The sequence below is a fragment of the Castor canadensis genome, chromosome 2 (assembly GCF_047511655.1).
Source record: "Castor canadensis chromosome 2, mCasCan1.hap1v2, whole genome shotgun sequence".
Lineage (NCBI taxonomy): Eukaryota > Metazoa > Chordata > Mammalia > Rodentia > Castoridae > Castor > Castor canadensis.
In genome coordinates this window covers 54,821,048-54,847,159 of record NC_133387.1, presented here as the reverse complement: position 1 = coordinate 54,847,159, position 26,112 = coordinate 54,821,048, and the positions used below count along the sequence as shown (strand labels likewise).

The 26,112-nt window shown below is 33.4% G+C and overlaps 2 protein-coding genes across 5 annotated transcripts in view; one reads left to right on the top strand and one right to left on the bottom strand.

Moving 5' to 3' along the window:
• Positions 1–26,112, top strand: part of Rundc3b (RUN domain containing 3B) — a 201,850-nt gene that overhangs the window by 40,813 nt on the left and 134,925 nt on the right. For all 4 annotated transcript variants that reach the window (XM_074064842.1, XM_074064840.1, XM_074064839.1 and 1 more), the window contains exon 2: positions 15,809–15,924. Coding sequence is in view for 3 of the 4 variants with exons in the window: in XM_074064840.1 (XP_073920941.1) it covers positions 15,809–15,924 (116 nt within the window). In the remaining variant the exon portion in view is untranslated. The remainder of the gene's footprint in view (positions 1–15,808; positions 15,925–26,112) is intronic.
• Positions 1–26,112, bottom strand: part of Abcb1 (ATP binding cassette subfamily B member 1) — a 186,632-nt gene that overhangs the window by 123,025 nt on the left and 37,495 nt on the right. The gene's annotated exons all lie outside the window — the stretch shown is intronic.

Sequence of the window (26,112 nt, the reverse complement as noted above, 5' to 3'; positions counted from 1 at the left end):
TCATCATAAGAGGCAATCACAGAGGGTCTTCTTGATGTTATTGGGAATATAGTTTATTATGTCAAAAATCAGTTTTTTGTTACTTACCAATAACTTATCAATTCTAACCGATTTTCTGAAGTTTTTTTTTTTAATTGAGTGGAACTCACGTCATCTGCTTGTTTTAATTCTTCATTTTTCTGTCTGTGCATTTCCTTTCCTGTTACTGTACTAGCTAGGACAATTAATATAGTGTTGCAGAAAACATTAAAAAATTTATAATTAAGTAGGTGTTCGCAGCAGGTTTTTCTTAGCTCCCTTTTATTTCTGGGATTGCTTTGCTGGGAAATTTTATTATAAATGGATGCAGAATACCATATTATCAAATGCTTTTTCTTTTCGAGAAAGATAAGCTTGGCTTATTCCTTTTTTCTGTTCATGCAATGACTTATATTGATTGACTTTTTTGCATGATAAATCACTCAGGCATCACAAACACTAAGTTGTGATGTAGTGGGTTTTTTTTTTTGACATTTCTTTGCATTCAATTGAGTTAATTTATTTATGGGAAACATTGGTCTGTAATTGTCTTTTGTTTTAGTGTCCTTGTCTGCTTTTGCCATTAAGATTATCTTGCCTTATAAAGCAAGTTGGGAGGTGTTTTTTTTTCTGTTTATTAAAGTTTGTATAAGTTTAGTATTATTTCTCTCCTAAGCATTGGAAGAATTCATCAGAAAAGAAATTTAAGCCACAAATTATCTTTGTGGAAATATTTTAGTAACATAGTCAATTTATTTCATAGCTAATTGAATGATTTGCATTTTTTGTTTCTTATATCATTTTCACTGTTTTGCAAGGAATATATCCATTTATGTTAGGCTTTTATAAAGTGTAAAATACAAAGGCTTTACTTTTCTTTGCTGTGCTTTCTTTCTTTTATTTGTACTAATGTTTGAACTCAGGGCCTCATGCTTGCTAGGCAGATGCTCTGCCACTTGAGCCACTTTACCAGTCCTGTTAAGGATTTTCTTAATATCTTCTTAGTATCTTTTTTTTTCTTTTTGATTCAAGATCTTGCAGTGTTGCTAAGACTAGCTGGCCTTGAACTCATGATCTTCCTGCTTCAGCCTCCCAAGTGCTGGGATTACAGGCATGTGCCTCAATGCTCAGCCCCTGATATCTTTTTATTATTTGAAAGATATATGGTGATTTTCCATTTTTCTTTCCTGAAACTGGTGATCTGTTTCCTCCCCACTTTTTTTCTTTCTAGGGTTTTATAAATTGTATTTTGTTTTTAAAGAATCAGCTTTGGACATGGGTTATTTAAAATGTGTGCTTTAACTTTCAAACACACTTGAAGGTCTTATAGTTATCTCTTATTTATTAATTTCTAACTTAATTCTACAGTGCAGAGAACATTTTCTGAAAGGTTTCTGGCTTTTGAAATTTATTGATGCTTGTTTTATAATGAAGCATATGGCTAATTTTAATAACGTTTTCTGTGCATTTGAAATGAGTGTGTGTTCTGTCATTGCTGATTGAATATTCTGTACATGCCAATCATGACTAGTGTGTTAATTATGTCATTCATATCTTCTCTAGTCTTACTAGTTTTTTGTATGCTTAGTCTATTAAATATTGTGAGATATGTTTTAAGTCTACCTTTGAGTGTAAATTTGCCTTTTTCCTTTGTCATTTTTGCTGTATTTTGTTAACTGTATTTCTACTTTTGTGCAAATTTAGAATTGTGATCTCTGACTTATAGTTTGACTCATTTGTCATCATGAGATGTCCCTTTTGATCTCTCATAATGTTACTTCCTTAAAGTCTATTTCGTGAGCTACTAATGTTGTTAAAACAACATTTTTTAGTTTGACATACTGGTTTCATATATCTTTTTTCATTGTTTACTTACACTCTTTCTGGATACTTATATTTAAATTTCTCTTATAGGCAGGATAGAGATTTTTTTTTTTTTTTGCAGTGCTAGGGATCAATCTCAGGACCTCAAGCATTGTAGTCACGTTGTTTACCACCAAGCTACAGAGCCATATCCCAAAGCCCAGTAGGAAGGATACAATTGAAATTTGTATTTTATTTAGCCTGATAATCTTAGACTTTTATCTAGGGTACTTAGCCCATTTACATTTAATGTTATTAGCTGTTTTATTTGGATCAATGACTACTATTTATTTTCACTTTTCTTGCCTTCTTATGTATTAATAAAGTTTATTTATAGTTACACATATTCTACTCTTATGGTTTTTGAATCTTTGAACTTATTTGTCATATATTCTTTTTCTGTTTCTTTGTATGTATTCAATTTCTATTCTTTTGAATGTTACTTTTGATTTATTGAAGTTTAATGAAAAGTAGCTTTTTTGTCTATTTATTTTTTCAGACACTGTCTCACTATTAGCCCAGCATGGTCTGGAACTTAGTATATAGTCTAGGCTGGCCTTGAACAATAGTTCAAGCATTGAACAATAGTAAAAGCATTGATTACAATAGGATTAATTGTAGTATTCATAACAGTATTAGAACCATTTATTCTCCCTCCTAAAATATACTTTAAAAATCTATGTATCTTTTAAATTCTACAAGATTATTATATTTTATGTTTAATATTCAGGAAACACATATTTGTATTTATTCAAGTATATACCTTTTCTATTTTTCTTCCATTAGTTTTAGAAAGTATTTGGCCATTATCTTCTTATAATTCAATTACATTTATATTAAACTTTGAATCACACAAGTCATTCTTTTCTGTATTTTTTTTTATTCTTTTCTCTTTGTGTGTTTCTTGGGTAAAAGCAGCTATAAAACTCAATTCACTTTTTAAACTCTCCCCCTTTCAGGAGTTTAGCCTCTTTAATTTTTATTGTATCAGCAATTCTCAGCAGACTTTAAGCATAATGATTTCTGTAACACTGCTGTGCCCTCTACCCCCACACCAAGACTTCTAGTCATAGTTTCTGGGAGTGATGGTCTATCATAGTCTATTCCATCCTACTTAGAAGTTCTCACATTTTTCATCCTCCTCTTCAGTTTTAATTTGTGCTAGCCAACTGATTTTATTTTGTATGCCCCCATAAGTGATCTCAAGTATTTTCTGCAATAGGTTATATGAATCAATATAGCAAGAGTCATATTTTAATTTAATTCACATTTTAATTAATATGTGAATTTCTAATGTATAGGAATCATTTTTTATTCAGCATCTAGTTTATTTCCAGCATCTACCATACTTATCAAATGAGGTAAGTCTAACAAGTGAGGAAAAAATAGTAGTGAACATTTCTAAACCAAGGTTGGAAGTTGAACTCAAGAATCATCTTTATTAGTTGGGCATGGTAGCTTATGCTGAAATGGCCAGTTTGGGGAAAAAGTTAGATCCCACTGGTTCTTTGAAAGTGTAAACAAGATTGACAAACCCTTAGCCCAATTTATCAAGAAAAAGAGTGATGGAATAGTGAATTTTACAACATATATCAATGAAATCCAGAGGATTCTTAGGTAATATTTTGAAAACATATTCCAATAAATTGGAAAATCTAGAAGAAATGATAAATTTCCTGATAAACGACTTACCTAAATTGAACTGAGAGGTTACAAACAACCTAAATAGATCTATGATGAGTATTGAAATTGTACCACTGATTGTTTTCTAACAAAGAAACGCCTGGGACTGGACAGATTCACTGCTGAATTCCTCCAAACTTTTAAACAATAACAATGCTTATCAAACTGTTTCATAAAATAGAAATGGAAGGAACACTTTTAATTTAGGGTAAAGCCAGCATTACCCTGATACCTTTACACTGCTTTTACTGAAAAGCACTGACTCCTTACTTAAGCACACAAATTATCTAAAAAACAGGAGCAAAACTTGGCATCTCTGTCTTCATTTTGTACTTATTGTTCTTGACTCTGAGCCATTCTATCCTACAGCCACCTTGGAATCAGGGAAGGACTGCCATGATCAATAACATCTTTATGATAAAGGACTGAAACTACCCCTAAGGAACAGTGTAGCCTTGCAGACAGACCACCCCTTCAAATGGGGACAATTACCTATAATGAGGCTGCACCCTGTAGCAGAGGTAATAATGTCTTGGCAACCAGTCACTCGCCTCAAGTGATGACAGCAATAACAACTTCAGAACCCTCAAAGAACGAGGACTGAGATAATGGTCAACTAGGCCTGACTTGACCACTGGAACGTGCCTGAGACTGAGACTATTTAACTATGATGGCTTTTGTCCCTTACCCGTAATTCTTTTTCTGTTTAAAGCTAAAGCTCATGTCTATACACTGAAGATGGCTAAAGATGGGATGAGTGCTTGCTTTGCTCTTCCCATGGCATGTCCCAGGCTGTGTAACAAATCTCCTTTCTCTGCCCTTCACCATGTCTCTTTATTTGGTGTATAGGGATGAGTGGCTGAACCTGACGTGGAATATAGATGCAGAAATTCTCAATAAAAACTTCCAAACCAAATTCAACAATGCATTAGAAAGATTATACACCATATTCAAGTTAGTTTCATTCTAGGGATGCAAGGATTGGTCAACACTTGCAAATAAATAAGCATAATACAGAAAACAGGTAGAATAAAAGACAGAAATCACATAATTTTCTCAATAGATGAAGAAAGAGCCTATGACAAAATTCAACATTCCTTCATGATAAAATCCCTGAAGAACCTACATAAGAATCATACCTTAATACAACAAAAGTCATACATAGATAGCCAACATTATATTGAATGGGGAAAAACTTTTCTTTTAAACCAGGAATGAGACAAAAGTGTTCACTTTCTCCACTCTTATTTAATATAGTGCTTGAATTTTTATCCAGAGTAATAAGGCAAGGGAAAGAAAAGAAATACAGACAAGAAAGGAAGAAATCACATTATCCTTACTTGCAGACAATATCATCCTACACTTAGGAGACCCTAAGCCTCCACCAGAAAACTCTTAAATTGGATAAACACTTTCAGCAAAATAGTAGGATACAATATAAGCATGTAAGCTTCACTAACTTTTATATATGACAAAATGAAAATTCTGAGAAAGAAATCGTGAAACAATACACAATAAAAAAAACCCTAGGAAAAACTTAACCAAGGAAGTTAATCTACAGTCAAAAATTTTATAGTTTTATAGTTCAGTTGTTTATAAACTGAAGAAAGAAAGAAAGAAGACTCTAGAAAATGGAAAGACCTTACATATTCATTGATTGACAGAATTAATATTTTGAAAATGGCTAATTTACTGAAAACAGTCTACAGCTTCAATGCAATCCCAGTCAAAATTACAGTGACATTCTTCACAGAAATAGAAAGAAATACATTAAAATTTATATGGCAACACAAAAGACTCCAAGTAGCCAAGCAATCCTGAGCAAAAAGAATAATGCTGGTGATATCATAATACATGATTTCAAATTATACAACAGAGATATAGTTTTGTGTTTTTAAATTTTTTAAGGGTTGCTGGGGATTAATTTCAAGGCCTTTGTGCATGTTAAACACACACTTTACCACTGAGCTATTACCCCAGCCCCAACAGATCTATAGAAGTGGAAACAGCATTGTACTAGCACAAAAACAGCCATGTAAACCAATGGAATAAAATAAGAGTACCCAGAATAAACCTGAATAGTTACAGCCATCTTGTGGCACCAACAAAGGTGCCAAAAACATACATTGGAGAAAAGATAGCCTCTTTAACAAATGGTTGCTGTTAAACTTGGATATCCGCATGTAGAAGACTGAAACTAAATCCCTGTTTCTCACCCTCACAATTCTCAATTCAAAATGGATTGAAGACCTTAGTACAAAATGTGAAGCTCTGAAACTACTAGAGGCAAACAGGGAATTAACTTCAAAATATAGGCATAGTCAGTTACTTCCTGAATAGGACTCCAATAGATCAGGAAATAATAGCAAGAATTAACAAAATGGGATTGTGTCAAAAAAGAAGTAAACAATTGCAGAGTAGAGAGCCATCATACAGAAGGGGACATAATATTTGGCAGCTATTCATCTGACACAGGATTAATATCCAGAATATATAATGAACTCAAAAAGTTGAACAAAAGAACAAATAATCCAGTTAATAAATGGACAAATGAACTGAACAGACATTTCTCAAAAGACATACAAATGATTAATAAACATGAAAAAATTATCAACATCTTTAAGCATCAATGAAATACAGATCAAAACTACATTGAGATTCCCAATAAAAGTAATGATCATCAAGAAAACAATGAAATTTTATCTTTTACAAGTAAATGGATAGAACTGGAGAACATCTTAAGTGAAGTTAGCTAGGTTCACAAGGACAAAAACTGCATGTTCTCTCTTATATGAGGAATATAGACCTAATATAAATACAGCAATATTATAAAAAACTGGTCACACTGAGGGGAGGTCACATACAAGAGAGGGAGGGTGAAAGAAGGAAGTTAAGGTAAATGTGGTTGATGTGCTCTCTATATAAGAATGAATATAGAATTTTTGAACCTGTTGAAATCACCATAAGAAAGGGACTAAGATAGAAGAAAAACAGAGGAGATGAACCAATTCAGGTTATAATACATATGTACATGGAAATATCACATGGAAACTGCCTGTATAGCTATCTTAAACAAACAAAAATTAATTTTTTTCTCTTACAAAATTGGAGAACAGGAGGGCAGGATAGGTCCTGTCTGGGGGCGGGGATCACACCAGTGGAGGGGAGGATGTGGGAAAAGGGTATAGCAGGGTGAATATGCTGCAAATACTGTGTACACATGTATGTAAATGGAAAAATGATACCTGTTGAAACTTCCAAAAATGGGAAGGCAATAAAGGAGAATGGTGGAGGGGGTGAATTCAAGTATGATATATTTGATAGATTGTAAGAACTTTTGTAAATGCCACAATGTATCCCCACTTAGCACAATAATAGAAAAAGAAGGAAAACAGAAAACAAGTGCTAGTGAGGATGGGGGTGGGAAGGAATTCTTATACACTGTTGGTAGGAATGTAGATTAGTCTAGCCACTATGGAAATCCGTATAGAAGTTCCTCAAAAAAAGTAAAATAGAACTATCATATCTAGCTGTACCACACCTGAATGTATATCTGAAGGAATCAAAGTCAGCATATAACAGAGATACATGCATACTCATGTTTATCCAACACTATTCATAATAATGGAGATACGGAATTAGACTAGGTATTCATCAGTTGATGAACGGATTAAAAATGTGGTATATATACATACACAATGGAGTCGTATTCAGATATAAATAAGAGTGAAACTATGCCATTTGCATGAAAAAGGATGGACTAGAGATCATCCTGTTAGGCAAAATAAACCAGACTCAAAATGACAGATATTGCATGTTTTCTCACATGCAGAATCTAGAATTTTTTTTAAAAAAAGATATGAAAATAGAAGGGGACTATTTGGGATGAGGATGGGAACCTGCTGGAGGGAAACAGTGGGACAAGAGAGGGCAAGGGGGTGAATGATCAGATTACATTTATACATGTATAAAAATGTTATCCACTCAAAGTGGATCAAGGACCTTAATATAAGACCTGAAACTTTGAAAAAGAATAGGAAATACACAAAGGATTGACATATGGGGCTACATGAAACTAAAAAGCTTTTGTACAGCAAAAGGAATGGTCACCAGATTTAAGAGACTTAAGCTCACAGAACGTGAAAAAAAATTATACATCTGTCAAGGGATTAATAACCAGAATTTATAGAGAGCTCAAAAAAATCCCAAAGAAGCAATGATCCAATGAAGAAATGGGCAAATGAACTTCCCAGATTTTTAAAAGAAGTACAAATGGCCAAAAAGCACATGAAAAGATACGCATCATCCCTGGCCATAAAAGACATGCAAATCAAAAGTACACTAAGATTTCATCTCACTTAGAATGGCTATCATCAAGAACACAACGGCAAATGTTGGTGAGGATGTAGCAAAACAGGAACCCTTATACACTGTTGATATGAATGTAAATTAGTACAACCATTATGGAAAGCAGATGCCCTACATTACAACTGATTAATGGATTAAGAAAATGTGATGTATTACATATAATAGAGTTTTATTCAGCCATAGGGAATAATGAAACTATGTGGTTTGAATGTATATGGATGGAATTGGAGGACATGCTAAGTGAAATAAACCAGGTTCGGAAAGACAAAGGCACATGTTTTCTCTCATGTGGAAGATAGATCCAAAACATTCACATACACAAAAACAAACAAGATCATATGCACATTTATATGTAGAACATGTTTGTAATAGTAGAACTACTACAGGTACTTGGACAAGGAAAAGGAAAAGAAAATGATAGGCAACGATATAGAAATGGATTGTATTTGTTGAGGTAGCGTGCATAACAATGTATAATGAAAGTTGAATAGTGGAGGGTGGGAGGGAAGGGGTAAGGAAGAGTAAAAAAGGGTTGAACTGACCAAAGGAAAGTATATTCACAGCTGGGATACATAGAGAAACCCCTTTGAACATGGACTTTGGAATTAAAAATGAAATGAAAAACAGGACTGCAAAATAGGTACAGTGTAGGAGGGAGTACTTGTGGTGGGGGGAGGGTGAATGGATGAGATGAAGGTGGGGAATATGGTTCAGAGGCTTCATATACATGTGTGAAATAGAACAATGAGACCTCTTGCAATTGCTTCATGTGGGCCCAGGAGTGGATGGAGGGGGGAGGTAGTGGGGGCAATGTAAGCAATGTACAATGTAAGGCTTTTGGGACTTGGCACACTGAGTCCCCTCTGTAAAATGAATATATGCTAAATAAAAAATGAAAAAAAGAAGTCAGTGGGGGGTGTACATGATCAGAATTCATTATATACACGTATGAAATTGTTTTTAATGAAACCTATTAATTTATATAGTTAATATAAGCTAATGAGCTAGAAAAAAAGATACAAATAAAAAAAAAAGGAAAAAATTCTTAATTTTTACCATGCGTGGAGAATATACTTAGGAGGAGAAATCCCTAGTATGACCCTTTTTTATTGTTTATTTTTTTGGTACTGGGGTTTGAACTTTGGGCCTTGCACTTGCCAGGCAGGCCCTCTACCACTTAAGCCATTTCCCCAGTCCTCTTTGCTTTAGGTGTTTTTTTTTTGTATAGGGTCTCACATTTAAGCCCAGGCTGTCCTGTACCACGACTCTCCTATTTATACTTCTTGCATAGCCAGGTACCACCCAGACTTTTTTCATTGAGAAGGAGATCTCAAAAACTTTGTGCCCAATCTGAACTCCAACCACAGTCCTTCCAGTCTTTGTGTCAAGAGAAGCTAGTATAACAAGCATGTGCCATCACACCCAGCCTTTAAAAATGTATGGTTTTTCTTTTATGTTATGCTGACTTCAGTGTCTATGACATAGGTCAACTGGGTCTAATTCTCATGTGTGTGTGTGTGTTTATATTTGAATGTAAGACCAGAAACTGGGAACTTTCATTTCTTAGCATTTCTAGCAGCTCACTCATGATCACTTTTTTTAAAAAAATTAGTTTACATGTAGACACTCAAAATTTCTGCATTTCTATGTTTGATGTGAAGTATAATGATAATCTGAAAAAAAGGGGGAATGTGTATTTATATATAGTAGTTTTATATAAACTAATACTATATTAATGTCTCCCATACACATCACTTTTCTTTACAGTAATTGGATAATTGGTACTAAGGAACCTGAGTTTGACAAGGACTGTACGACAGTATAGCCAGGTGTCAATCCAAGGGTATTTTGATGCCTAAACCCCTATTCTTTATACTGCTGTACTGCTGTTTTGAAATGTTGTTTACCAGATAATCCACTTACGGTAAAGTATTCTGCTTTGCCATTGGATAAAGAACATTATATTCCAAAGGGATATATCATTCAAGTGTATAAAGTATCCTTTATTGAAATGATTTTAATTGGGAGTTCTTTTATATGAGATCAACCAGTTAATTTATTTTAAGATGGGATGTTTTCTTGGTTTGATAGATTTCTAATTTTAGATAAAAATTGTTCTGGAAAGTTTTGTCTTTTCTTCTATTTTAACACTGTGCTTCTAACGTTATTTTTCAAGTGTGGCTATGTCTTATCATCAGGCTGCTTACATGACAAGATGTTAGTAATACGGTATTTAATCCTTTGGAAAAAAAATTGAGATAGGCCTTCATTATGTAGCTCAGGCTGGCCTCAAACTTGTGATCCTCCTGCCTTCGCCTTCCTGAGTGTTAGGAGTATAGGCGTGGGCAACCATGATTGGCAGTATTTCATTCTTAAAGTGCTTGAATTATAGTTCTCTTTTTAAAGAAATTTTGACACTACATATGGGGAAAGTATTTTAAAATATACTTCTCTGTCTCTCTCAAGTTAACTTTTACATTAAATACTTTTTTAAATGATAAAGCAATATAAGAAGGGAGAGACTTTTGAATTCATGGAATAAAGTCCAGGAAGGGGATGTGTGTGTGTGTCCCCACCCCCCCAAAAAACTGCTTATTTACGGAAATAGGCATCTGGTTGAATTTAACCTGTGAACAATAATCTATAAATCTACACCAAGAGAACATGTAAAAAGTACGTTTTTCTCATTTTAAAATCCTTTAAATGAATTAAAACAGTAGAAAAATAATGGAACACATGTTGGTTGGGATTCTTAATTTGCATTAATACTTGAAAAAAGGCAGATTACTGATTTAAAAGTCTTTTGAGTTTCTGGGATAAAATGTGAAAAAGAAAATAAACCTTCCATTGAGCAAATATCTCTGGATATTAGGCTTATTATCACATATAGTCACTGTTTTATATTTCCTGTGATTTGTGTCATGTCTGTTGCAGCCATCTCCTTATTAATTATTGATGATGGCTATTATTTTTAGGATAAAGAATACTCTGCTAACATTAAGGACATTTTGTAAGGAATCCTATGAAATTGGTGTGAAATAGTAGAACTCTCAGAATTTGGATCCTTATTTTCTTTTAAAAAGTCACTCTTATTAGTGACTTTAACTTTCTGAACCCTTCTTAGTTTAGAAATGCAGTGATCCTATGTGCTTTTATATACTTCACCTATCTTCAGATTTATTAGAAGTTTTTTCCTATTCACTCTCTCCTATGTGTCTATTACAATGAAGGACTTTAAATATTAAAAGTGAATTTTACTTTTTAAATAATTTCTTTCCAATAAAAACTATAGGAAGTAAGTGTAATTTAAAAAATTTTTGTCCTCACATTTGTTCTTTTTAATTATTTCATTTACAATTATGTTATAAATCTATGAATTCTGGAAGGAATTAATTTATTGTAGGTATAGTGAACATCTTATAAACATGGTTTTGATAGCTTTTATTTCTCTAGGTGTGTTGACAAAAGGCTTTCTTAGGTTGAACATTTTAATCACAATCATTCTTTCTTATTTCTAAGCTAACAAGAATGAGATATTTGATATATTGTAAGAACTTTTGTAAATGCCACTATGTATACCCACCCAGCACAACAATAAAAAGAAAAAGGAAAAAAGAGACCATGTTGGGACCAGGAAAAAAGAGACTCCTTTGGACATCAAAGATGGGAAAGAAAATCTTCGTAAGCAAATATTTCTAAACTGCATTTTAGCAACTTAAATATAAGTTGCTTTTATGTAAATTTCTGATTTTTAATTCTTATGTAAAAGCTGTTACATATGAGTTGGTATTTTTAGATATTCATCAAATTATATCATTACTTAAAATCAGTCCTTTTCAAGACATAGATGACTAATATTAATGTCATCATCAGGAAATAGCACAGCATCTGTATAAGCTATGTTGAAATTGTTTTTTATGCATTTGGTTTTTATAGCACCTCTTAGCTAGTTATTGTGTAATAGAGGAAAGATTCTCATTACTCTGGCATAACGGAGCTAGTTACATAATTTTAGAGAATTAAGTGTTGAGTGGGAAGAGTTCATCAGAGAGAAGTAAAACATGGACTCTGAGGAACTGATTTGCCTTATAAAATTTTGGGTTGTGTTGGCAGGAGATGAGCAGCTTATACATGATAAAACAAAGCTGGTGAACATTATTTTTCTTTTTTGTTAACCTTGGCATATGGCATAATAGAAATTATTTAAAATGTTTTCACATCCTTAGCTATCTTCATATTTGGAAGTGAAAAAAAGTTGTGGCTGATGATGTGTTTTGGGGTTCTTGGACTTTGAATTTGCTTTAGGTTTTAGTCAGGTGTTGATTCACCATTTTAGGATTTTATCATGCATAGTATCTTCTGTAGGAGCATAGTCTACTGATAACATGAGAATAAGATTTGAGCATTTTGTTGACTATATCGCTTTCTCTGTGTGTTTCTGTCTCTGCATTGTTGAGATCCAGTGAACCTATGACCTTGTGCATGCTATGAAAGCACTGTACCACTGAGCTACATCTTCAGCCCTGTAAATGTCTCTACTCTTGATGTTACAAAATATGTATGTTAATAACCATGGCTTTTTCTTCCCATTACATTTTACAAAGTATAGATAATTTTTATATTATTCCTGGAGAAAAGCAGTGATTAACATATTATCAAATTGTTAAAGATGGAAATCGAATCCTAATCTATTTTGAAAATGATATATGTACTTTATTGTTTTTAAAATATAATTTTCAATTTCTTTCATGGGTATGCATTACTATCTTAGATGGCATAATTTTTTAAAGCAGTAGGTTATGCCCACTTTGAGGAATATGTCTGTAGACTCAATTTTATTATTCTATTCCAATAAAAATTAGAAACACTCAGAAATTTCCTTCAATTCAGATAAGAGATAGAGGTAAATTGCATGGTTTTAGGTTTTCATTTTATGACCACTTCCTGTTTCATTGCCTTATAGAAGAAAATTATACTTTTTTTTCCTTTGAAAAGTTCACCAAGGATTGGCATCATTTTTCTCATGTAAATGAAATGGGCTCTGAATCAAAGGCTTTGAAATTCTTTTGATACCAGTTTCTCTTTTTATTCTTTTTTGTTTTCATTCATTTACTCATAAGTTACATGTATTATTTGTATACCTTGACTATTTCGGTACAAGTGACCAGCTTCCTAGATGTCTTTTTTTCCCTCTAGTATCATACAATAGCTTTCTCCTCTGAGCTGTAGTAGCTATTGTAGATTCTACTATGTAGTTCAGTGTTGATCTATTAGACCTTCTCAATCAGAGTTATTCATCTGAGCAGAGGAAGACCAGGAGTTATTTGAGTAACTATTTTCTAAGGGCTCCTAGGATACATAGTAATATATAATTAGTATTATTCCTGTTGCCTAGGAGAAAAGCTGTTTTATTACATGCAAAATATTCTGTAAGTTTGCTACTGGACCCAGATTGTTTCTTAACAATTCCAAGACATTATTTGCTTTTCTAAAATTCCTATTCTATAACAAGTGTAGAGTAGAGTTTTCCAGAAGCTGCATAACATGTAATAGAATGGATTAAATGCAGATACAATAATCTAATTATTGCATATTTACTAAACACAACATTGAAAATATTTACAAATATGAAAACAATGCTATTCTTGGTAAAGTTTCACTTTAGAAAGTATGGTTTTCATAAAATATAATTTATATCAACATGTGGTTGGTTTATTTTGTCATTATTAATAAGTAAATACAGGCAGACTTTAATTTGCGTGGTTCAAATATTTCAGTTACCATAACTGAATTAAAAACATCATTCCTGTAACAACATGGTTTCGATTTAAATTACCACTGTATATTAACCGTGAGTAAATACATAAAATACGTGTTGTGCTGCTAGCTATTCCATCCACAAATTGCTTTGTAAATAACAAAGGCACATCATGATTAGCAGCTACTCATTTCACTTTCAAAACCTATGTAGGATTTGTCACTATGGCTTTATCACCCAGTTCATGCACAGAAAGCAAAAACCTATAATTGGGTTGATTTCCTATCTCCTGGTAATAAATCCACATGAACTTTTATAAAAATGGATAGTTGAGAAGTGTATTGGCTACCTTTCAAGATGAAGGTACAGACAAGAAATGGTGATAATGCCCTAAGTAAAATCAAAATCAAACGTAAATGGAATTATAGAAGAAAGAGATCATCATGAGAATGTTGACATTGCTGCTATTCAAGATAATTTAGATTATGCAGCCAGGGGAATTTAGCAAAGGCACACTTATTGATGTAAATGAGGAAAGTGGTTATGACAGAAGGAAAGGAGACATCCGAAAGGAAGTAACCCTGACAAAACACTTCCCATTAAAGGACTTTTCAGAGGTATTTCTCAACATTGAAAGTATGAAAGACAAAATGTGTGGAGCTGATCCAAATTCAGAAAGGATAAGGCATAAGAACAATGCTCACACCTTACCTTACGATATACAGAGATGAGTAAGCAAACAGCATTCAGATTATTCTTGGAAAAATTTTTTATGAAGAAGTGAATCACTTTAATTGTTATTATTTCTAATGTATTTAAGTTACAGCATTTTAAACTATTCTAAACTAATCAGTTGTACTATTTTTTCATCTCTCTGTACATTATAATTGACTCTTAGAGAGCTTTAATATTTTGACAAAGATTTATAAAGGTCACAGAACAGTTGTACATTTTTAACTGATTAAAGATCATTTTGCCTGGTTTCAGCTTGCACAATCGTTTTTATGGTTCTGCATCACTGTACTAAGTGAAGACTGCCTGTGTTTACATTTTTTCTCAGTTTAATTTTGAATATGGTATATAATAGGTAAGCCATATAAACAAGTCTCTCTGTATTTTCATTAAATACTTAGTACAATACTGAAGGCATTCCTTGGTACTAAGGAAGATACCAACATGCAGAAGGCAAGTTTCTGCGGTGAAAGAATTTATATTCTAATAAAATAGAGATAAGCAACATAATGATAGCAGTACACTTGTCTCTTAAGGGAGCTACAAAATGCTAGTTTGTCAGGAATATGCAGGAGGATGATTCTTCATTGAAGAGATAGCATTTGAGCTGAGTCTTAGAAAATGTATTTATTCTTGATAGTCAAAAATATAGAGCTGGAGATGTAGTTGTTTTAGAGCCATTTGTGCTCTTGCAAGAGGTCCTGGGTTCAATGCCCAGCACCACAAATAAAAAACCCAAAGGCATAAAAATAGAAAGGACATTTTGATTCAAAGGAAAAATTCTATATGGATTTATAAGTTTACAAGTTTTCCTATTTATAGTTCATAAAAACTTTAGATTTATAGTTCATGAATCCTTGCATCCTACTTTATTTAGAATTCTTAAAAGCTTTTATTTGAGTCTGAAGGCCAAGTTTTTTGCAAGCGTAGATGCTTCTCAACCTAAGATGGGGTTGTTTTCAATAAATGCATCATAAATTTAAAATAATGTAAGTCAAAAATGCATTTAATACACCTAACCTACCAAACATCATAGCTTAGCCTAGCCTTAAAAGTGCTCACAACACTTACCATCTAACACAAAGCCTATTTTATAGTAAATCCTTGGATACTTAATGTAATTTATAGACTATTATACTGAAGATGAAAACCAGAATGGCTGGGTGGTACACTTTTGCACCATCATAAAGTCAAAAATTGTAAGTTCAACCAGTGTGAATTGGGACCTGTCTGGAGTATTATGACTTTTGAATATTTCAGAATTAATTAATTAATAATCTTATAAAATTTTTTTGCAATTCTTACCAAAATTACCTTCCTTCCAGTTTTTTCATACTTAGGTGAGTGAATTAACTGTCTAAAAGCAACAATAATCTTTTTTCATAGATTTTCTGTGAAGACCTTGATTGATCGCTCTTGCTTTGAGACAATTGATGATTCTTCTCCTGAATTTAATAATTTTGCAGCTGTTTTGGAACAGATTCTAAGTCACCGGCTAAAAGGTAACAGTATTAATTTATTATTATTCTCTCCAGAGCTTTCTTTATAATAAGCTTGAAATTTTAGAAATCATATAGACCAGCATGATGTAGATTACCTTCATGCTACATTTTGAGAGACATAAAGCTAACTTTACAATGTCTAATCCTTTTTAAATTTTCTGTTATTTTATTAGCATATAATAGTTGTACAGGGGGATACATTGTGATATTTATATATGTGCTTACCACATATCTTAGATTTACCCTCTCCATCGCCATCGTTCTCCCTCTTCTCTCCTCCTCCCCTTCTTAGAACAATTTCAGCAGGTTTCATTCTTCTGTTTTCATATATGGATACAAAATACATCCACCACATTCACCTCATTCTCCCTTTCCTTGTGCCACCCACCTCCCACTGGTACCCACCCCAGGAAAAGACCTATTTTTCTCTCCTGCCCTTCACTTTTTTAAATGTATACATCACCTAATCTTTTGGCCTTTGTCCTAGGAACAGAATCTTTGTCCTCAGACTTACACTTATTTCTAGAATGTATTAAAAATATTACATATGTTCATTACCACATACAAGAACAAAGTCACTTTCTATAAGTAATTACACTAAAAGTATAAATGGTTGCCCATTATAAAGCTTACTCATTGATTTTAGTTAATTAACAAATAGACATTCCAGGCCTTAAGCTTGTTTGTTTATTATCTATTTCCTTATAATCATTGAAAAAATTTTAGCAGTAAGTACTTTTTTAAAAAGTATGGTTGCATGCCATGGCTCATGCTTGTAATCCTGGCACTTGGGAGGTGGAGGCTGGAGGATTGTGAAGTTGTGGTTAGCCTGGACTTAGCAGGACTATATCTAAAAACAAAACAAAAAGAAAAAAAAAAGAAACACACAGAGCACTGCACTGGAGGCTCATGCCTATAATCCTAGCTGTTTGGGGGCTGAGATTGAGAGGATTGTGGCTTGGGCCAGCTTGGGCAAATAGTTCACAAAACTCCATCTTAACTAATAGCTGAGTGCAGAGCTATGCACCTGAGATCCCAAGCTACATGGGAAGCTGAGATCAGGAGGATCACAGTTCCAGGCCATTGTGGGCAAAAACGCTTGTGAATTCCTGTCTCAAACAGAAGAAAGCTGGGTGTGGTGGCATGCACCTGTCATCCCTGCTATGATGGAAAGCCTAAAATAGTAATATCACAGTCCAGGCCAGCCTTGGCAAAAAAAGCAAGACCCTGTCTCCAAGATAACCAGGAAAAAAAAAGGTTGGAGGTGTGGCTCAAGCCGTCAGGCATCTGCCTAGCAAGTGTGAAGCCCTAAGTTCAAACCCCACTACTGGCAAAAAGAAAAAAAAAACAATTAAAATTAAAAATAAGTGTGTAAAAGGTGTTTGACTTTGGTTTTCTTAAATCAGTAAATATATTTACATAATAAATAAAAACCTCTTAAAATTTAAAGGGAAATATGTTGTCTCTGAATTAGAAGATTTAAAAAATAAAAACTATAATTGATAAAAGTAAAAAAGAATTATATAAGTCTTAGTAATAATAAATAATTACTTTATCACTTAATGTGATATATAGTCTTCAAAAGAAAACTTGATCATTAGATGTTTTAACCTATATTTTTATTATCTTTACAACTTTAATGGAATAATTTCAAATTTGTAATGGTAATCTGCTTTGGTAATAAAATTTATGAAAACCTCTCAAGTATAATCTGAAGGCTAATTCTGTTCTGTACTTTTTGAGTCTGACACACCTAAAAGATTTAAATTATTTGAACAGTTCTGTGGGCCCAGAGAACAGGGCTGACTTTATGTGAGAGAAAAAAAAAACTGAATTTAATTAGCCTTTTCCAATTAAAGTGAATTCCATAAAATTGCCAATGTTTTTTCTGTTAAAGTTGGTTATTTTTAAAAGGGTATTATTATTTTTTTTAATTTTTATTTTATTCATATGCGCATACAACGTTTGGGTCATTTCTTCCCCCTCCCTTAACACCCCTTACCCCTTGCTACCCAGCAGAAACTATTCTGCCCTTATCTCTAATTTTGTTGAAGAGAGAGTATAAGCAATAATAGGAAGGACCAAGGGTTTTTGCTAGTTGAGATAAGGATAGCTATACAGGGAGTTGACATGCATTGATTTCCTGTACATATGTGTTACCTTCTAAGTTAAATTTTCTCTAAGTAACCTTTTCTCAAGTTCCTGGTCCCTTTCTCCTATTGGCCTCAGTTGCTTTAATTTTTTTTCATTTTTTTAAAATTGTTTTATTATTCATATGTGCATACAATGCTTGGGTCATTTCTCCTTCCTACCCCCACCCCCTCCCTTACCACCCACTCTGCCCCCTCCCTCTCCCCCTCACCCCCTTGATACCCGGCAGAAACTATTTTGCCCTTATCTCTAATTTTGTTGAAGAGAGAGTATAAGCAATAATAGGAAGGAACAAGGGTTTTTGCTGGTTGAGATAAGGATAGCTATACAGGGAGTTGACTCACATTGATTTCCTATGCATGTGTGTTACCTTCTTGGTTAATTCTTTTTGATCTAACCTTTTCTCTAGTTCCTGGTCCCCTTCGCCTATTGGCCTCAGTTGCTTTTAAGGTATCTGCTTTAGTTTCTCTGCGTTGAGGGCAACAAATGCTATCTAGTTTTTTGGGTGGTTACCTATCCTCATACCTTCCTTGTGTGTTCTCGCTTTTTCATGTGCTCAAAGTCCAATCCCTTTGTTGTGTTTGCCCTTTATCTAATGTCCTCATATGAGGGAGAACATATGATTTTTGGTCTTTTGGGCCAGGCTAACCTCACTCAGAATGATGTTCTCCAGTTCCATCCATTTACCTGCGAATTATAACATTTCGTTCTTCTTCATGGTTGCATAAAATTCCATTGTGTATAAATACCACATTTCTTAATCCATTTGTCAGTGGTGGGGCATCTTGGCTGTTTGCATAACTTGGCTATTATGAATAGTGCTGCAATAAACATGGGTGTGCAGGTGCCTCTGGAGTAACCTGTGTCACATTCTTTTGGGTATATCTCCATGAGTGGTATTGCTGGATCATATGGTAGATCAATGTTTAGATTTTTAAGTATCCTCCAAATTTTTTTCCAGACAGAGTGGTTGTACTAGTTTACATTCCCACCAGCAATGTAAGAGGGTTCCTTTATCCCCTGCATCCTCGCCAACACCTGTTGTTAGTGGTGTTGCTAATGATGGCTATTCTAACAGGGGTGAGGTGGAATCTTAGTGTAGCTTTAATTTGCATTTCCTTTATTGCTAGAGATGGTGAGGATTTTTTCATGTGTTTTTTGGCCATTTGAATTTCTTCTAAAAGGGTATTATTACTCATTTTTGCTGTTCAGTGTTTTCTATTACTGTATTGCTTTTTTATCAGAAAATACATTTTTATAAAAGTAAAGGATATGCAAATATTTTGAGATGTCAGGATTACTGTATTGTGTGATGATCATATTTTTAAATTTTATACATAAATTTGTAAATAATACCAGACTCAAAATACATGGAATAGGGTAGACCCTAATGTACCTTAATGTTCACAAGCATACTGTCTTAAGAACATTCTCCCTTGATATAGTGTATCACTTAGCATAAGATTCTCTCACAACATACATTTTAGAAAAACTAGCAATAGAAAAAAATAAGCCCATGTTGAAATTCCCATGTTGAATGAGTGAGCAGACTCATTACCACGGAACTGAACTCCTACACACCATACTGCCATCTTCTAATTTGTGTGTCTCAGCAAATAGAGATTACGAACCTTTAGAATTTACTTCTAAACAAGTCTATTAATGTTTCTTCGGAGAAATATCATAATGAAAATATAATTTCTAGTTGGCTTATGGATAAAAATTTACAATACTGTGACTAGAACAGTAAGAAACCTGGTATAGTAAGGTCTGTTTAAGTTCTTAGGTAAGGTAAGATAACAGATCAAAACATGCTTTTAAATAAGTTCCTGTGAATTGACTATGTTTGGTATAGAAATGAATCCTGCAATAACTTTTGAGATGAAGTATTTTAAAGACCCAAGTGTCTGGAACTTCCATTTATTATTTTTCAATTTTAGTATTCTAATATGCAACAAATTTCTTTTACTTTTGAAGAGGTTAATTATTTTATAGTACTGTATTCACTTAAATTTAGTTTGGTATTAATTGATTTTCCTAATATTTTTATACATAGGATTAGAACTTAAAAAATGTGTGATTTCATGGAATTGTAAGATTTACTTCTCTCCAGGTATTGCTTATTTTTGAAGTAACAGAAATTTGATTTAAACATTAAATTTTTTCAGAGAAAGATAAAATTTCCCTCAGACATAATGTAGGCTGTGCTGACACAGGTAAAGTGAAGAGCTGACAAGATTATCTTCTTAATTCTTTCTAAAAGACCCATTATTGAAGAAAAGGAGGTTTTTAAAATCATAGGCATTAATCTTATTTGCAGTAATACCTCAGTCAGATGATGGTCGTTTTCTGGAATATAGCTAAGAAGTAGAAATTAATCACAGAATATTAAAAATAATGAAGCTTTAGTTCAGGTTCTCCAGTACAAAAATCAACTGACAATGAATTAAAAATTTAAATGTAAATGTACAAAACTAATAAAAGAAAACAGGAGAAATCTTTATTGATATTGGTCTGGGAAATGATTTTTTGGATATGAATCTAAAAGCAAACATAGAAATAGGAAATTACAACCAAATATAAAGATTCTGTGTATCTCCCTACCTAAAAAATCAACAGAATGAAGAGATAGCCTATAGATTGGAAGAAAATGCTTATATGTCATACATCTGATAAGGAATTAATACCCAAAATATATAAAAACTCAAACAACTCAATAGTAAAAAAATTAAAACCTGATTTTAAAAATGGGCAATGGCTGAGGATATAGCTGAGTCATATAGTGCTTGCCTAATATTTGTGAGTCCTGGGTTTCATCTCCAGCACCACAAAATAGACAAAAAAATCAGCAAAGATCTAAACAGACACTTCTCGAAAGAAAGACAGGTAAGTAGACAATAGATATATGACAAGGTGCACAACTTAACAAATTATTGGGAAAACACAAATAAAAACCACAATGGAATATCTCACTCTGGTTACAATGCCTGTTATCAGAAAGACAAAGGTAACATCCTGGCAAAGATGTGTAGGAAAACTCTTCCACCCTGTTGATGGTAATGTAAATTAGTACATCTGTATTAAATAGTATGAAAATTCTTCAGATAACTATAAAGTAGAACTTCTTATGACTCAGCAGTTTTGCTGTTGGGCACATAGCCAAAAAACATGAAATCTGTATGTCAGAGGTATCTGTGCTGCCATGTTAATTGTTGCATTATTCCCACTATCCACAGTGTGGAATCAACTTACATGTCCATCTACAGATGAATGGATAAAGAGATTGGTATGCGTGTATAACAGAATACTATTCAACCTTAAAAAGAAGGAAATCCTGTCATTAGCAACAACATGCATGAAACAGGAGGACATCATATTGAATGAAATAAACCAGATACATAATGACAAGTCATGCATGATTTTACTTATATGTAGAACATGAAAAAGTTGAACTCAGAAATATAGAAACTCGAATAGTGATTCCAGGTATTGAGAGGAGGTGATTTGTTTAGGGACATGTTGGTCAAAGGATACATGCTTTCAGTTAGATAAAAGGAGTAAGTTCAAAAGATCTTTGTACAGTATGATACCTATGGTTAATAACAGTATATTTGAACATTTCTAATAGAGCATATTTTAAGTATTTTCTCCAAACACAAAAAATGAAAAGACTGTGAGTGCTATGGTCTGAAATTCATGTGGTGGAACCTTAGTTTCCAATGCAGCAGAGAGGTCGTTTGGAAGGTATTTAGGTTCCATATGAATGGAGCCTTCAGGAATAAATTTGTGCCTATAATAAAAGGGCCTAATTGAGGGAGTTTGTCCTTTTTTTGCCTTTCTGCATTTTGTCTTGTGAGGATAAAGTATTTCCCTTATCCAGAGGGCACAACATTCAGGGTGTACCTTGGAAACAAATGATTCTCCCCAGTCATTGGACCCAATAGCACCTGGGTCTTGGGCTTCTCAGCCTTCGGAGCTGTGAGAAATAAATTTCTGTCATTTATAAATTACTCACTCTCAGAAATTCTATTATAGCAGCACAAAATGGGTTAAGATGGAATCCCGATGTTAATTAACTCAGTTTAACCAGTTTACTATGTTTACATATTTCAGAACTACATATTGTATATGATAAATGTATATAATTTTTATAAACTTAAAAATATTTTAAATAAATTTTCAAAAGAAAGAAAAAATAATAAATAAAAAATCTAAGGTTATCCTGGCCTGGGGGTGGGGGAGGGACTAGCTAGTGAAGGTAGAAAAAAGTATAGTTGAATTAAGAAATCTTAGTTGTTTGCTGACTGTGGGCAGGAGAAAGCTGAGGACTGGAGTGATGCAGATATTTCAGCCTAGATGTGGCTATTACCAAAGGAAGAAAAGGAAGAGTACATGTGGAAAAAGGAAAACACTAATGTTGATTGTGCACATTGAGGAAAACAAGATGGAAGAACAAGAGGAAGAAAAGGAAACAGAAAGGGGGAGAAGAAAAATAGCAAAACAAAGATTTCAACTGAAAAGGAGACTCATTTCCCAAAAGAGTGGTTTTACTTAGTTAAATTGGTAGTTTCAAAAAACTGAATTCTTTAATGTAACATTTAGACAAAACAGTTTATCAGGTTTTAAAAATTTGTCAGAGGGTGCAGTGGCTCAACCGGTAAGAGCGCTTGCCTAGCAAGCATGAGGCCATGAGTTCAAACTCTAGTGCCACCTAAATAAATAAGTAAATAAATAAATATTTTATAAAAAAGTACTCCCACCCAGCACAACAGTAAAAAAATTTCAGTTATATCATGATTTATCACTAGCTTTCTTTTAATCTTATTTATATGCCACTAACATACTTAAATTTCTAATTACTCATTCAAACCCATAGTTGGATCAACTGTAAATTCATCTGTTCAATTTGTATTTATTGAGTGCCTTTTATATGCCAGGAACTGTCGTATTGCTTTATTCACATTAGTGAATAAAACAAAAATCCCTGCCCTCACAGCTTCTGTCAGTCTTATCAAATGGGTGCGTGCGTGTGTGCAATTTAAAAGGACTTCTGCTTCTGGGAAGATGAAAATTGACATACTCTTTTTTCTAATTTTCCAGCCAGGTGCCACCAAAAACTGTGGACATTGTATATAAGACAAACACAAGACTAAAAGGTAGAGAGAAGAAGACTTGCAAGGGGCTTTAGGGATGATGCAGTAGTAGGTTCCCTTTTCCTTTCTTAAATTTTTTTCATCTTTTTAAAAAAAATTTTTCCTGGATTTTCTTTTTGCTCATACATTCCAAATTGGGGCTAGATAAGCCATCAGCCTGCAGTTGTCAGGAGACACAGAAAACTAAGCAAAACAAAACCAGAGCAGTTCTCTCTATTCTGTTTAACCATGGTGGTGGTATCAGAGGAGGCCAAATATAGAGATCAAACTTCTTCCCTCCTGTCTGATCATTGTTCCTCTCTTTTTATTTCTCCCTAACCCCACTGTGTTTCTGGGCCCTACACTGGGAAGTCTGGGCTTCCTTTTCACCCAGCAGTATAATGAATTGCTACTTCCCTCCCATGCTGGGATCGTGTCAGAAGAACCTATTAGTTATGTTTTTCACTATTACCCAGCAATAGGAAAATCACCCAAATGCAGTGTCAGTGGAGACCATATGAGAAGCCTGAACTCTCACCCCTGCCCAGCAGTAATCAGAACTCTCTCTTGGGTATTAGTGGAAGCCAATTGGTCATATTGAAGTAGTGCCCAGCCCTACCTTTCCCTGCTGGAAAAATGTCATAAACACCAGTTAAAAAAAGAGATTATTTAAATAAGCTCCAGAACATAATATGAACATGTCCAAGTTTCTGTTGAGGCTTTTACAGGAAGATCTCAGATTTTACAACAAAATGTAATCAATAAATGTCAACACTGAGATGACAGAGGTGTTAGAGTTAGTAACAATGAGTATTAGGCAGTCATGACAAAAATGCTTTAGTGAGCAATATAAATGCTTTAGTGAGCAATATACACATGCTAGAAACAAATGAAAAAAAAAAAAAAAAAAAGAAAAACCTCAGAAAAGAAATAGAAGCTAGAAAGAAGAGCCAAATGGTAATTTGGTGCTTCAAAAAAAACCCGAACCAATGCTAGGAATCTTTCTGTATAGCTATCCTTAACTCAACTAGCAAAAACGCTTTGTCTTCCTTATTATGCTTATGTCTTTTCTTCAACAAAATTAGAGATAAGGGCAGAACAGGTTCTGCCTGGAAGTCGGGGGGAGGGGGAAGAAGTAACCCAAACAATGTGTGCTCATGTGAATAAATGAATAATAAAAAACTAAAAAAAAAAATCTGACATACTTTTAAAAAAAAGAATCTTACTACTAATAAGCACACATGTTAATATTAAAAAAAAACTAAACCAAAATAAAAAGTGGTTAAGGCCAACAGGATCAGAGAGGGCACAGAGGAAAGAATCTGAACTAGAAGGCAGAATAATAAAAATATCTAAATCTGCAAAACAGAGAGAAATTAGACTTAAAACAAAATGAACAGAGCCTCAGGGACCTGTAGAATTATACCAGAAGATGAGTCTGACCATCAGAATTCTCAAAGGGGAGAAGAAAGTAGATGGGACTAAAAAAGTCCTCAGTGGAATTGTCATTGAAAACCTTTCAAATTTGGCAAAAGACATAAACACCCAGATTGTAAAAACTGAGCAGACCTCAGCAGGAAAAACCTAGAGAAATACATGCCAGGACACATCATTAAACTTTGGTTCTAGGTTTACAGTAAAAATTATCTGCGGTTTTTCTATTTTGTAGGTTTTTTTTTTGTTATCAAAATTACAAGTCTCATAAAATGTATGGTTTTTTTTTTTATTCTTTGGAAGAATTTTTCATAAGCTTGGAATCATCATCTATTAGGTAGAACTTGCCAGTAAAACTCGCTAAAGTAGTATGAGAGAGTATGTGTGTATGTATATGTGTTTTAACTACTAATTTACTTTCTTTAATACATATAGGTCTGTTTAGGTTGTCAATTTCTTCTACACTGTTTTTTTGATGGCACTGGGTTTTGAACTCGGTCTCATACTTGCTAGGCAGGCTTTCTACCACTTGGGCAACTCTACCTTCTTATACTCTTCTAGATTCACTTCTATAACTGTCCATTTCTTCTATGTACTATTAATTTTTAAATGCTAGTTTTAATTTTTCCTTCATTGTGGCACACTTAAGATAGATTAATTCAGCTAAGTGATTTTAAAAAAAGGTTAAAGGTCCCTAAACAGACATAAAGACTGAAATTTAAGGTTCATATTTATGTCTTTATGACAGTGTAAAAACTAGGATTCTGGTTTTTTTTTGTTTTTGTTTTTTTTTTTAACAGCTCCTCTTTCTCATCATTTGTCATCCACCTTCCCTCCTCCAAAGGATATGGAATATTTTAATTCAGGCTGCTCTTAAAGACTGAAACAGTTCCATCAGTGAATTCTTGGTACGACTTTCCACACAAACTCACATAGTTGATTCTCTTTTGCATCTTTAACATTTGTTATTAGTCCCTTTGTTCTGTTTTAAATTTTCCTTTTTTGTTTTTAGTTCCTTTTAATTTTATGGGTATTAATTCCTTTTTATTCTGCTTGGCAAGTATTGCCAGAGATTTTTCAATTTTATTAATCTTTCATGTAACTAACTGAAGGCTTTGTTGCTCAGTGTATGCTAATGGCATTGGTGTTTGTTCCATTTTGTCTTCTTTGGGTCTCATCTCTTATGCTGGACTCCCAGCAAATTAGTTTTCAGTTTTCCCAGTAAGGATAGCTTTTAGCAATGTGTGAAAGTTTAGATATGTAACATTTTATTAATACTTATTTCTAAGTAATTTCTACTTTACTGCTGCTTCTTAGGCTTCTGTGTCATTTGGAAGTATATTTTTATTATCTCTGAAAATAGGAGTTTTAACCTTTTTTTGTCTTTGCATTATTCTATAGTAATAAAAATATGGCTGGAGAATTTTCTGTGTGGAGATTTTTTTAAATTTGTGAGATTTGTTCAGTGGCC